Genomic DNA, 12,317 nt, shown 5'->3' on the forward strand with positions numbered 1-12,317 from the left:
CACGTCAAAGAGGAGGGGAAAGAGGCCTGCTCTAGGCTTCATTTACAAAAATGACAAAAATGCTTTATTTTTCATTTTTTTGCCATTTTTGTTTAAAAAATTATTCATAAATTACAAAAATAATATGTAGCTAGTGTATTTTAACCTGTATGTAAGTCTCACATAGGATACCCCAAAATAATAAATTATATTGTATATTTATAACCACACTACTGAAAATCAGAAAAAGTTATATAATAGATATAATGCCACCTCAAATGAAAATTTACTCACCTTCAGACCATAGATTAGTTTGTTTCTACATCTGAACAGGTTTGGAGAAATTTAGTAGTATATAACTTGCTCACTAATGGATCCTCTGCAGGGAATGGGTGCCGTCGGAATGAGAGTCCAAACAGCTGATAAGAACATCACAGTAATCCACATGACTCAAGTCCATTGATTATTGTCTTGTGAAGTGAACTGCTGTGTGTTTGTAAGAAACAAATCTATTCTTAAGACATTTTTAACTTACAATCTTTGCTCCTGGCTAAAATTATGAGGCCTCCCTCCGATTTCTCCAGTGAAAAAAGTCTGGATCAAGAGAGAAATATGCACAGATCAAGCACCATTTACATGTGAAAACAGCCCTAAACAGATATAAACTAATATGTTGGTGGATTTTAATGTAAGAGGACATGCAACTTTTCATTTCACATAACACTAATTGATGGACGAGGCATGTGGATTACTTGTTTATTGTGATGTTTTTATCATCTGTTTGGACTCTCATTTTGACGGCACCCATTCACTTGGTGAGAGATCCAAGTGTAATGCTACATTTCTCTAAATATGTTACGATGTAAAAACAAACACATCTTCATCTTAGATGGTGTAAACTTGGATAGAGTACATTTTCAGAAAAGTATTCCTTTAAACTGAGCAAAATATTTATGTAATACAGACTATGTAACATACAAATGTGTATGTATACACATATGAAACAAAAATGGGAATATTTTGAATTTGCTATTGAATTTGAGAAGACAAATTAACCACTGAGAGAGAAAGGAAAAAAGGAATTTATTCACAGTTCTTTAATCATTTCATTGAGTAGACTGATATTACTCATACTTGTGATTTACACAGTTTTTGCTAGTTGTAATAGATAAGAGTGTTTTGTGGATCACTGCCACTGTCGTTTCGTTGGCGCTGAGGCTTTTTGTAGCTGACAATGTGTACAGGAACCCCCCTGAAGTGATCCATCAGATCCATCCCACCAATGAAGTTCACAAAGATGATGCCCAGTTTTGCAGGCATGAGACTGCAAGAACAGGTCAAGTTAATATTGTGGTTAAATTAGATCCTGGCCATCAATTTTGTGCAATATTGAAACTATTGAGATGTATTAAATTTAACAGAATTAATTACTTAATCTTTAAATGTTGATAAATAAACAGAATTTAAATCTACATTAACAAGCATTTAGAGGCCTAAAAATACCTCTTAAGTGCCATCAAGAAATGTAGACTTGAGGGTAACAACAAATACATCTTCTCCTGTAGTATTGCATCCACAATTTGTTTTGCTACATATCTCTGATCCAAGATTGGAAGAAAGGATGGTCTCCTTAGCAAAGATAGAATATCAATGTTACTGCATGACCAAGAGCACCAATTTCTAATGAAGTTTCGTATGAAAACTGTATTGACTTACTTTGTTTGACATCCCCTAAACATCTTTGTGTTTATTAGATAGGGACACACTATTGTTGTTTTGATTCCTTCCTTTTTAAGGGCAAGCAGCTCCAGTGCAACAGATTCTGCAAAGCTCACTGCTGCAGACTTGCTTGCACAATAGTCTGTGGATAAAACGTGTTAGCAATCCTAATCCATTTTTAAATTGTATCCTAATTTAATACTGAACTTAGGATATTGCACATTCATGATTTAGTGTTGCACAGTGACAGTCTCTCTGAAATCCCTTTATAAATATACCTGCAAGGCCGTTCATGGCAAACAACCCTCCATGGCATGCCACACAGACCAGATGCCCATGGTTTCGTTGCAACATAGCTGGGAGAAACGCCTTGTAAGTCTGTGAATGCCCATATCAGGATGTTTTTGAGATAACAGTAAGCTCATTGTTCCCATAACATAAAAACAGGGGTATAAGGAATGTACACTGAAGAAAATGTTGAATTACTTTTCCTTACCCAGAAATGAGCAGCAACATTGACCCTTAGTGTTCTATCCACCAGATTGTCAGGGGCTTCTACGAAAGAGTATTTGCCTGTTACCATGCCTGCGTTGTTCACCAAAATTGACACATCTCCAACCTCCCTTTTAACCTGTCGAAATGTTTTTAGTACATGAAAATATCTGGAAGGACACCTTCTAACTCACCCCTCATAAAAATCTATATTTAATGTGAGATAAAATATAGATGCTATTTATATCTGTAGATCATAGTTGCAATGCTGGCAATTATTTATTTAATAATTATTTACCAGTTCAGCAACTTTGTAGATCTCACTTCTTCTGCTGCAGTCACAGGTATAGGCATACACACGCACATCCAATACTTGCTTTAATTCTTTGGCTGCCTTGTCCAGTGCATCTGAGTTGATGTCCCATAAGACTAATGTTGCTCCATGGTGGCCAAGTTCTTTGGCAATCAGTTTTCCAATCCCATTTGCAGCTCCAGTCACCAAGACTATCTCTCCCTCAACATCTTTCTTGCAATGTGGAATAAAGAGTCGAACAAAGGCTTCAAAAAAGTAAAACACCGCTCCAAGAATGAGCTCAAATATTTCTTTTATGAACCAGAGGTTGTGCAGTACCCTCTCAAAGCTTTGAATAACCTGGTTATGCATGTCTCTGGTCTAGTCGGCACGGTAACTAATTATTCCTTCTTCTGGGTTTTCACATAGTTGTTTTGGTGGTTCTTTTCCTTGATCTCAGGTACAGCTTGTTCCAGTGGTTCTGTCTGTGTCAGAGACCCATCTGTTTTATTCCAGCCACAATGGTGTTTGTTTGACCTGTCACCTAGAGTGGGCTAGTGTAGTTAATTTTAGATGTTGCTATTGCAGCATGTGGCCACAGTTTGATGTCATGATGATTTTATTATGAAGAATTATTTGTGTGATTATTAAATGTCTGTATTAAAATGGTGTTATTTGTGTTATACTTTATTAATATCCCTTACGAAAATCAACAACGGTTTTATTATACTAAAAGTGTAACTTAGTAACCATGTTTTTTTTTTAAATGTTATTTTGATGTTGTTGTTTACATGTTTTCACGTTTTTTACCTGTTGATAATCACTGTTTTACTATATGGTTAAACTGTGGTTAGTGTAGCGAAACCATGGTTAATTTGTGGTTATAGCATGGTTTAACTAAAACTAGTGTCAGAGAGTCACCACAGTCACAGTAGTCTCCACCAATGACACTCACCAGATCCCAATAACAAATTATTAATGCCTTTTATTGTTTTCCCTGTTTGTTATTTGTAAATTATTTGAAACATTCAGTTACATCAAATATGTAGTCAATACCATTACATTTCAGATTTAAAAAAATATAATGGTTTGAATTATTAATTAATTATTTTTTATGGATTAACATTGAAGACAGAAAGCAGCTGGTAAAAACAGTCACTTTAATGTTAAAATCCATTCACCTACGATTTATTTCTCAAAATGTCTACTGTTTTCGATGATATTCGCCAAGCTATAATGTATTTTGAAATAATCTTGTATGTGTTTGTCCATTCTAGCGCTGAGAAGTAGGGATGGGCGATACCTGTTATTTGAACTAACTTTGATGTATAGGCTTGGCCTCTGCAGCTTTGGGGCAAAAGAGCCAGAGTACTTGTGTGTCCAGCGTTCTTGAGCTGCCCCGCTGCAAAAAACGTACAACAGTATTTTTCTATGGACCCTTGCTATTTTCTATTCTAATAAAAAGCCTACTAGACTAGGCTATGACAACAGCTTTTACAGAGTTGGCTAGCTGGATGCGAAATAATATGCACGTTTCGTGAAGTTATGAAGCATATGTGTGTGTATACACAAAAAAGAAAGAAATTAAATTTGCTACACAAAAAAGAAGAAATTAAATTTGTTACACTTATATGGTGTACGGTATGTTTAAATACCACTCTAATATAATAAGGTGAAACAGGAAGGGGATGTAACTTAGCTCAGTATGAGGCCCCGGCATCTCCAGGAATATTTTCATAACATTTATCGTATTAAATCATTATTAAACACTGTCATTATATGGTACTTTTGATCAAAAAATAAACATTTTTGAAAAAAAGGACTGCAGTAAACGAATTCAAACACGTCTCGTGTCGTTCTACGTAACAACGTCATACGTTCTTTCCTTGGTGACGGTAACCAGGGAGAAAGCTATGTTTACCAAAATGTCTGCAGCCTGACAACTGTTACCCATAACATGGCTATATCAAGAAATACGTCTGTATAACTCCGCCGAATCTTTTTTAAAAGTGAAGCATGCAGCTAAAGTATCTGAAGACTCTTCTAACTCCTCAGGTAAATATCTTTACCACGTTATTTAGCGACGCTAGCTAGCTAGCTCTTGGCAATCCGCTATCTGTAGTCATTATAACGCTTCTTAGCTTAGCAACACTAGGATGCTTAAGTATCTTGCCAGATTTCATCTTATGCATTTACGTTGTGCAAAGAAACAGCAGAAATCTCAGCAAGCGACTCAAAGACTCTGCACTGAACGTCGTGTTTCTGTAATGCCTTTCTTTAGGATGGAGCAGCTAAAGTCACCTGTATGGCTTGGGCTCCTAACAATGCAAAGTTTGCAGTGTGCACTATTGATAGAGTGGTTATACTGTATGATGAGCAAGGAGAGAAACGAGACAGATTTACTACAAAACCTGCAGACCCCAAAGTAAGTTATCAGTGAATTATTGAATTGAAATTAAATCTTCAAAATAAATGCTGTAGTCTATCAAATGCTAGATGTAATTTCGTAGTACATCAGGAAAAGGTATGAAGTTATGATTTTGGAATTTGTTGCAGTATGGAAAAAAAACCTATGTGGTCAAGTCCATGGCGTTTTCTCCTGATTCAACCAAGATAGCAGTGGCTCAAACAGACAACATTATATTTGTTTACAAAATTGGGGAGGAGTGGTAAGTATCTCAGAATGCTTACATGCAACCATAATTTGCATTATTGTATTATTTTATATTTCTAATATCACGTTTTCTGTCCCAGGGGAGATAAAAAGGTTATTTGCAACAAATTTATTCAAACAGTAAGTATTTTGATGATAAATATGATACATCATTAGGCAGAAGTGCCATATATTGTGTGCATTAATTTTGTTTTTGTTCTCTAGAGTGCTGTAACATGTCTGGTTTGGCCATCAGAGCATACAATAATATTTGGACTAGCAGAGGGAAAAGTAAGTGTGGCACATTTTCTATGCTTTAAACCTTAAGCTGAATTTTCTATTTTGTGAGAATTCGTTTTATGAGTGTTTTTTATGTTAAATGCAGGTTCGACAAGCCAATACAAAAACAAGCAAGTCCTCCACGATCTATGGAACGGACTCTTATGTTGTCTCACTAACGACAAAGTATGTATTTAAAATCCTGACTCTATTGATGCTTGCTTCTTTGTCCAAGCACAATTTTCTGGTTTGCTTGGGGTGTTATTTAAATATTATTTATATACTATTATAGGACTTATTCATATTGAAGTAGATTTAATTTTTATGATTTTAGTTTTAGTTTACATTTTTTATTTGAATCATTGTGTTATGAGCTTTTATTAATTTAATAATTTTTTTTGATATTTCTACATTGTATTAAGATTATTTTTATCTATAGCTATAATTTATTTTTATTTCAGTTTTAGTCATTTCTACGGTGGCCGAGAGAGCTCAACGCGCTGCAAATAGAAAAAACACCTGCAAATTAAGAAAGCAACTTCAGCAGTTTGACAACACACGCTGCAAATGCTCACAACACAAACAAATAAAGAAACGCATTGCAAATACTCAAAACACAACCAAACAAAGAAACGTGCTGCAAATAAAATTCTTTATTTGGTTGTGTTGTGAGCATTTGCAGCACCTGCTGTCAAATTGATGAAGATGTTTTCTTGATTTGCTGGTGCTTTTTCTATTTTGTGTTTTCTGAAGTTGCAGCACGTTGAACTCTCCTGGCCACCATAAATTTCAGTATAACACTGTTTATCTCCCTTGGTCCATTTGCCCAGTGTCTCAGGGAAGGGAATCCTCTCTGGTCATGCAGATGGAACGGTTGTTCGGTACTTCTTTGATGATGAAGGATCTGGAGAATCTCAGGTAGTGTATTTATAACATAACATGCATATGTGAAATAAAATATTATATCTGCAAGTGCTTAAATTACTGATTATTTAATATGTATTTGATCTGATTGTTGAAAGGGCAAATTGTTGACTCATGCATGCCCACCGTATGCCATGGCATGGGGCACCAACAGCATAATTGTGGCTGGATGCGATAAAAAGGTTGTGGCCTATGGAAGGGAGGGCCACATGCTTCAGACATTTGACTACAGCCGAGATCGCTCCGAAAAGGAATTCACAGTGGCAGCATCTAGCCCCAGTGGTCAGTCCATAGTCGTGGGAAGCTATGACAGGTGAGAAAACTGTTTGAACAGATTAAACCGCAAACAAAAATGTTTTTCCAATGTTGTGATGTATCTCTTATGCTAAATTGTTTTCTTTAGGTTGCGAGTTTTCAACTGGAGTCCTCGAAAAGGTATCTGGGATGAAGCTTCTCCCAAAGAGATTCCAAACATGTACACCATCACAGCTCTGTCCTGGAAGAAAGATGGCTCTCGGCTTTCTGTGGTCAGTCTGGATGGCCAATTTTTTAAAGATTTCAAAACAGTTTTTCAGAACATCTTTATTCTGTTCATATGCTCAAACCTGTGCACACTGAAGAAAAGTTTTCTCTTGGCGCACTAATTCTGAAAATATACTGAATCCTGCATATACACTTCTGCTCATATATTTGTTTGCAAGAAGTTTACAATTTGGTAAGCTATAAGTGGGATCACAAAAACAAATTAAACTGGTTCAATGATGTTGAGGTGCTGCTTTGCCACTTGGTACAACTGGAGATGATGTCTAATTACATCTCTAAATTGCAGGGCACACTGTGTGGAGGAGTCGAGTTGTTTGACTGCTGTCTTCGGAGGAGTATTTACAAGAACAAATTTGAGATGACATACGTAGGACTAAGTCAAGTGAGCAATACTTTTAGATATTTCCATTAATTTCAGTCGTGACTCTTATTTTCAATCTTGTTTACATCCTTCAAACTAGATGTTCTAAAACTTTGTTTCTTAAACCCTCCCAGGTGATTGTGAAGAATTTGTCTACTGGCACACGAGTGGTGCTGAAATCTCAGTATGGTTATGAGATAGATGAGGTGAAAGTCATGGGAAAAGATCGATATCTTGTGGCTCACACCTCTGACACACTGCTGCTGGGAGACCTGGTATCCAACAAATTAAGTGAGGTAGGATGTCTAGTTTGGACGTGTTTGATTATTCACAGTTGCTTTATTTCTTATATAGTTTTGTTAGATCATTTTTTACCATTCTTGAACATTCGGTGTGTATTAAAGTCTCTGTTTAGATAAAACGGTCCTTATTTAAAACGGTCCTTATGTTTCTGAACAAGTTTTCTCATATTGTAACAGAGTCAGTGCCACCATCGGGTGGACCAAGGTTTAAAATGTATAATTAAAAGTTTAAGGGCTGTCATGGTTCACTGTGTTAATCCATGTTTAATTGAGTTTCCAAAGTGCTCTTATGGGAGTTGGAAGAAAGTTCAGTGTGACAAACAGGATAATGGTGAAGGGCCTTGGCTGCAATGTCTCTCTGCCTCTGCTTCTTTTTGTGTGTAATGTAGTGGAAAGCAAAAGTTGATGACCGTGTTGTACTTCAATAAACAATATCACTCTCCCATTACAGGTGGCGTGGCAGGGGTCCGGGGGAAATGAAAAGTTTTTCTTTGAAAATGAAACGGTACAGTGTTTTTGTTATATTTTTGTGTGTTATTAAGATGCCTCAATAGTTTATGAGAATGGTGCAAAGGGAAAATACTGGGTTTAATGAATCATGCAGCCCTAGCTGGTATAATTAAAGTCATTGCTGTCTAATTGTAATTTGCTATATTTCTGGGTAGGTGTGCATGATTTTCAACGCTGGAGAGCTGGCGCTGGTGGAATACGGAAGCAATGAAATCCTAGGATCTGTTCGGACAGAGTTTATGAACCCACACCTCATCAGGTCTGTCATTTTGGAAACACTTTGGAAAGCAAAAGCCATTTTAAAAGCCAAGGCAAAGTAAATTCAAAATAATGTACTTTGTTATTACATTTGTTTTTATAATTCTTCATGAAAAAAGTAAAAACCTTTTTTACCTTTGCAATGACTTTCCCTATTTAAAAAAGTTGAGTTATTGTAAATTATATATTGGATTAAAAAATAATAATAAAAAAATAAAATAATAATATATTATTTATTATTAAAGTATGTAATATAGTAATATATATATATATATATTATTTATACTAATTTGATATTTTCAGTACATAATCTACTAATAATTATTTAATAATTACTTAAAAATATGGATACAATAAAGGCCCGTCTGGTATTTTTTGTTCCAACACTTAATGTATCACATAATTTCATAGTGAACAAAACTTTTGTACAGAGTTATATTACTCAGAAAAGGCATGTCTAATACCGACCACTAGATGGCATAATTTACCTTTAATTCCTCAGTTGTCCTGGTACTGTCATTCTGGCTGGCTCTTAGTGAGAAGACCTAGTCATCACAAATAAGCATTCATGTATAAAGCCTGTCAGGTGCTGTCAGAATGCAGTGCTTGGTTCCTCTTGATGGAGCACTGACAGGTCCCTCAGCACCCACAGGAAGTATTTATTCCTTGGTTTGTGTGTTTGTGTTTGCAGTGTGCGTCTAAATGAGAGAAGGCAGAGGGGAGTGGAGGACAACAAAAAGTTGGCTTACCTGATTGACATAAAAACTATTGCTATCGGTGAGTTACTGCCCAGACAGGGATGTTATCTATTATTTACAAAAATTAAAAAATTATTTGTATACCATTTTAAATTTTGATTAATCACATGTCTTCCAACTCTTATAGCTCAGTTTTGCATGTCCTGTGTGAAAAATGTAGACATTTAGCCCATTGAGCAAAGGCACAAATGCACTAAATATATGTAATTATAGTCACATTAGCTCATAAAGCAGTTTCAGTCTGTTGTCATCAACGGCTTAATGAAACAATGTCATCGGTGGTTTTGATTACATAATCATCTTTTTCTGCTCTAAATGGCACACCTTCTCCATATGACCCGTTATTTGGAGAGAGGATCGTTTGAGGGACAGTAGGAAGGTGTGTTGACGTTCGGTCTGTTCGGACGTTACCTTTCAATTAGACACCGGCCCCGCTGTGTCGTCGTCACGGCCCTCTCCTTCACCAGCTACCATCAGCCATCTGCCACGGTTCTGACCACTTCCTGTGCTAATTAAGTCCTGGCATGCTCCCTATATCCTGCTTGCCTTGTTTCTTCTTCAGGTGGTGAAAATGAGAAACAACTTTCATCCAATTTATTTTCCTCTGACAGACAGCCGAGTGCTTTTCCCCCTCACTGATCCATGTGCTTAAAAAGTGCAAATTGGAAAGTGTTTTTCCTCTCCTTCTCCCCCCTCGCCCTCCTCCATAAGTGATGCTTCCCATCAGAATGGTTATTTGTGAACAAAGAGCCAGAAATGCAGGGAAGCGTCACAGAACGTGATTCATGAAAGACTCATTGATTTGTTTTTGTTAGGGCACGGATGTTCGGGGTCTGTATGAAAGGCAGTGCCTCCGTTTTTGCTGCTTGTCTTTGTGTACGAGTGTGTATACAGTGACGTTCATGGCAGCCATCTCCAAATTTTTATCATTTGTTTTCTATAGATTTTTTTTTTGTATTGAAAATACTTAAACCATTCTTTAAAAACATTGTGTAAAAGTCTCTTACTGTTTAAAAGTTTTAACTACAATGCTTCATTTCTGATCTTGGATGAACAGAAAAGAATCTGCATCTGGTTTTTGGTGCATTCATCGTCCAGAATCCTTTTCTCTTCCTGTTTTTCTCAGTGGACCTGGTGGGTGGGTATAATCTGGGCACTATAAGCCATGACTCCAAGATAGACTGGCTGGAGCTGAATGAAACGGGGCGTAAACTGCTTTTTAGAGACAAGAAACTCAGGGTAAGGGGCAACGTTGTTATTTAAGCTCTAATATTACTAATAAAATCAGAACGATTTGTCACTTCAGTCTCTTTCTCCACATTCAGCTCCACCTGTATGACATCGAGAGCAGCGTGAAGAGCACCATGCTGAGTTTCTGTCCTTATGTTCAGTGGGTACCGGGTAGTGATGTAGTTGTGGCCCAGAACAGAGGAAATCTGTGTGTTTGGTACACCATCGACAGCCCAGAAAGGGTCACAATGTTTCCCCTCAAGGTGAGCTGAAGTCGAGTTAATAGTTATGTATTTATTAATAGTTATACATACTGTGAAATGTTATTACAATTAAAATAACTGTTTTCTATTGATAGTTTTCACGTGACGTCACACCCTTATAGGAACGCCCACCTGGAGGGCAAAACGAAGCTGTGCTCCAAATTCAGTAAACACCTTATTGATTATGTATATTTTGTACAGGCAAGCAGATGAACCCAGAATATAAACACAATGTGCAAAGTTTCACATTAAATGGTTTCCCATATAAAACCGTTATAAGGAAAACACTGACCCATTAATCTGATTGCGTTCATATTCCGGCCTCATCTGCTTGCCTATGTAAACTATGCATCATTAATATGGTGATTACTGAATTTGATCTTTTAACATTACTGTTTTAAATATATTAAGGCACTTTAACCCCCGGTTTCACAGACAAGACTTAAGCCTAGTCCTAGACTAAAATCAAAATCTGAGCTGTTTCAACTGAAAGAAACTTGCACTGATTGATCTTAAAACATGTCAGTGCCTCAGTTTTGTCTTAAGATGCATACCAGTAATGCTTTTTTCCAAGGCATGTTTATAAAAATTACTTAAATGTCCTAAATTAACTATGGCATAATCCTGGTTTAGGCTAAGCCCTGTCTATGAATCCGGGCCTAAGTGTTTTACAACATTTTGTTGCACTGTTTAATGATCGAAATATTGCCGCGGGTGCTCAATATGGATTGCAAATGGACAAAACTTGCATTTAGTTCATATACCTTTGTTTTATTCTTTTGAGAGGTGATCTAAATATTTGCGGCTGGGAAACAGGCTTGTCCTGCAGTTCTATGGATGTTTTACCCTCCAAGTCATCGAGCCGGTCACGTGACTGAAAGTTATGAATTGACTATATCTTAAAATGGAATTTACTCCAGTGATGTCAAAGCTGAATTCTAATATGCTGATTTCTTATTATTATCAATATTTAAAACAGTATTGCTCAATGTCTTTGTGGAAACTAACAATATTTCAGATTTTTTTTGTTTACTGTGACAGGATTCTTTGATGAATAGAAAGTTCAAAAGAACAGCATTTCTTTTGTAACATCTTTTGTAACATAAATATCTTTCTTTAATTCACTTTTGATCAATTTAATGCATCCTCCCTGAATAAATGTATCAAATTCTTAAAAGAAATCGTACTGACTCAAACTTTTGAATGGTAGTGTAATTATATACCATTTAATCATTTTTGGTGAATTATTGCAGCCATGATTAACAGAGAAAAAATGAATAAAGTAGTATATTGGACTGCAGATGAATGAGATTTTTCACCTAAATGCTGTTTAATGAATTTGCACCTTACCGTTTGAGTTTCTTGTTTGAGTCGACTGTGAGTTTAATCATGTGACTTGTGTTATGACAGGGTGATATTGTAGATCTGGAGAGATCCAATGGAAAAACTGAAGTCATTGTGACTGAAGGGGTTAACTCTGTCTCCTACACTCTGGATGAGGGGTTGATTGAATTTGGGACAGCCATTGATGATGGTGACTATCACAGGTAAAAAAAAAAAAAAGACCACAGACACCTGCAATAAACATGGATTACACCTTAATAATGCCTTCTTTTTTTTTTAAGAGCATAAACTAGATAATTTGAGAAATAATTCAATGGAATCACTGGTTACCAAAACAGTTTAAATACCAATGGCTTCTTTTATGTTCCACAAAACAAAGAAAGTCATATAGGTTTGAAACCACAAGAGGC

The 12,317-nt window shown here is 36.2% G+C and overlaps 2 protein-coding genes across 2 annotated transcripts in view; one reads left to right on the top strand and one right to left on the bottom strand.

Moving 5' to 3' along the window:
• Nucleotides 1-722: 722 nt before the first annotated feature.
• LOC306880238 (epidermal retinol dehydrogenase 2-like) lies at nucleotides 723-3,033 on the bottom strand. Its single transcript, XM_079433619.1, has 6 exons — nucleotides 2,489-3,033; nucleotides 2,195-2,329; nucleotides 1,977-2,076; nucleotides 1,696-1,840; nucleotides 1,483-1,608; nucleotides 723-1,303 (listed from the first exon to the last, which is right to left on the bottom strand). Exons 1-6 carry the CDS (start codon nucleotides 2,852-2,854, stop codon nucleotides 1,135-1,137), a joined length of 1,041 nt encoding a protein of 346 aa, XP_079289745.1. The 5' UTR covers nucleotides 2,855-3,033; the 3' UTR covers nucleotides 723-1,134.
• Nucleotides 3,034-4,359: 1,326 nt separating this feature from the next.
• The window catches only part of LOC306879955 (intraflagellar transport protein 172 homolog), a 29,768-nt gene continuing 21,810 nt past the window's right edge, over nucleotides 4,360-12,317 (top strand). Inside the window, exons 1-17 of the mRNA XM_079433184.1 lie at nucleotides 4,360-4,537; nucleotides 4,764-4,907; nucleotides 5,039-5,151; nucleotides 5,237-5,276; nucleotides 5,361-5,426; nucleotides 5,521-5,600; nucleotides 6,245-6,332; nucleotides 6,437-6,651; nucleotides 6,742-6,865; nucleotides 7,168-7,263; nucleotides 7,377-7,538; nucleotides 7,996-8,049; nucleotides 8,210-8,313; nucleotides 9,004-9,089; nucleotides 10,197-10,309; nucleotides 10,396-10,563; nucleotides 11,974-12,110. Coding sequence (XP_079289310.1) covers nucleotides 4,499-4,537; nucleotides 4,764-4,907; nucleotides 5,039-5,151; nucleotides 5,237-5,276; nucleotides 5,361-5,426; nucleotides 5,521-5,600; nucleotides 6,245-6,332; nucleotides 6,437-6,651; nucleotides 6,742-6,865; nucleotides 7,168-7,263; nucleotides 7,377-7,538; nucleotides 7,996-8,049; nucleotides 8,210-8,313; nucleotides 9,004-9,089; nucleotides 10,197-10,309; nucleotides 10,396-10,563; nucleotides 11,974-12,110 — 1,829 coding nt within the window. The 5' untranslated portion in view covers nucleotides 4,360-4,498. The remainder of the gene's footprint in view (nucleotides 4,538-4,763; nucleotides 4,908-5,038; nucleotides 5,152-5,236; nucleotides 5,277-5,360; nucleotides 5,427-5,520; nucleotides 5,601-6,244; nucleotides 6,333-6,436; nucleotides 6,652-6,741; nucleotides 6,866-7,167; nucleotides 7,264-7,376; nucleotides 7,539-7,995; nucleotides 8,050-8,209; nucleotides 8,314-9,003; nucleotides 9,090-10,196; nucleotides 10,310-10,395; nucleotides 10,564-11,973; nucleotides 12,111-12,317) is intronic.

Source organism: Barbus barbus (assembly GCF_936440315.1).
Source record: "Barbus barbus genome assembly, chromosome: 14".
Taxonomy (NCBI): Eukaryota; Metazoa; Chordata; class Actinopteri; order Cypriniformes; family Cyprinidae; genus Barbus; species Barbus barbus.

Excerpts from the sequence above, each read along its gene's own strand:
- LOC306880238 (XM_079433619.1), bottom strand. The coding sequence starts at position 2,854 with ATGCATAACCAGGTTATTCAAAGCTTTGAGAGGGTACTGCACAACCTC. Across the intron at positions 2,330-2,488 it reads TCTACAAAGTTGCTGAACTG|GTTAAAAGGGAGGTTGGAGA; the intron begins GTAAATAATTAT and ends ACATTTCGACAG. Across the intron at positions 1,609-1,695 it reads TTTAGGGGATGTCAAACAAA|GAGACCATCCTTTCTTCCAA; the intron begins GTAAGTCAATAC and ends ATCTTTGCTAAG.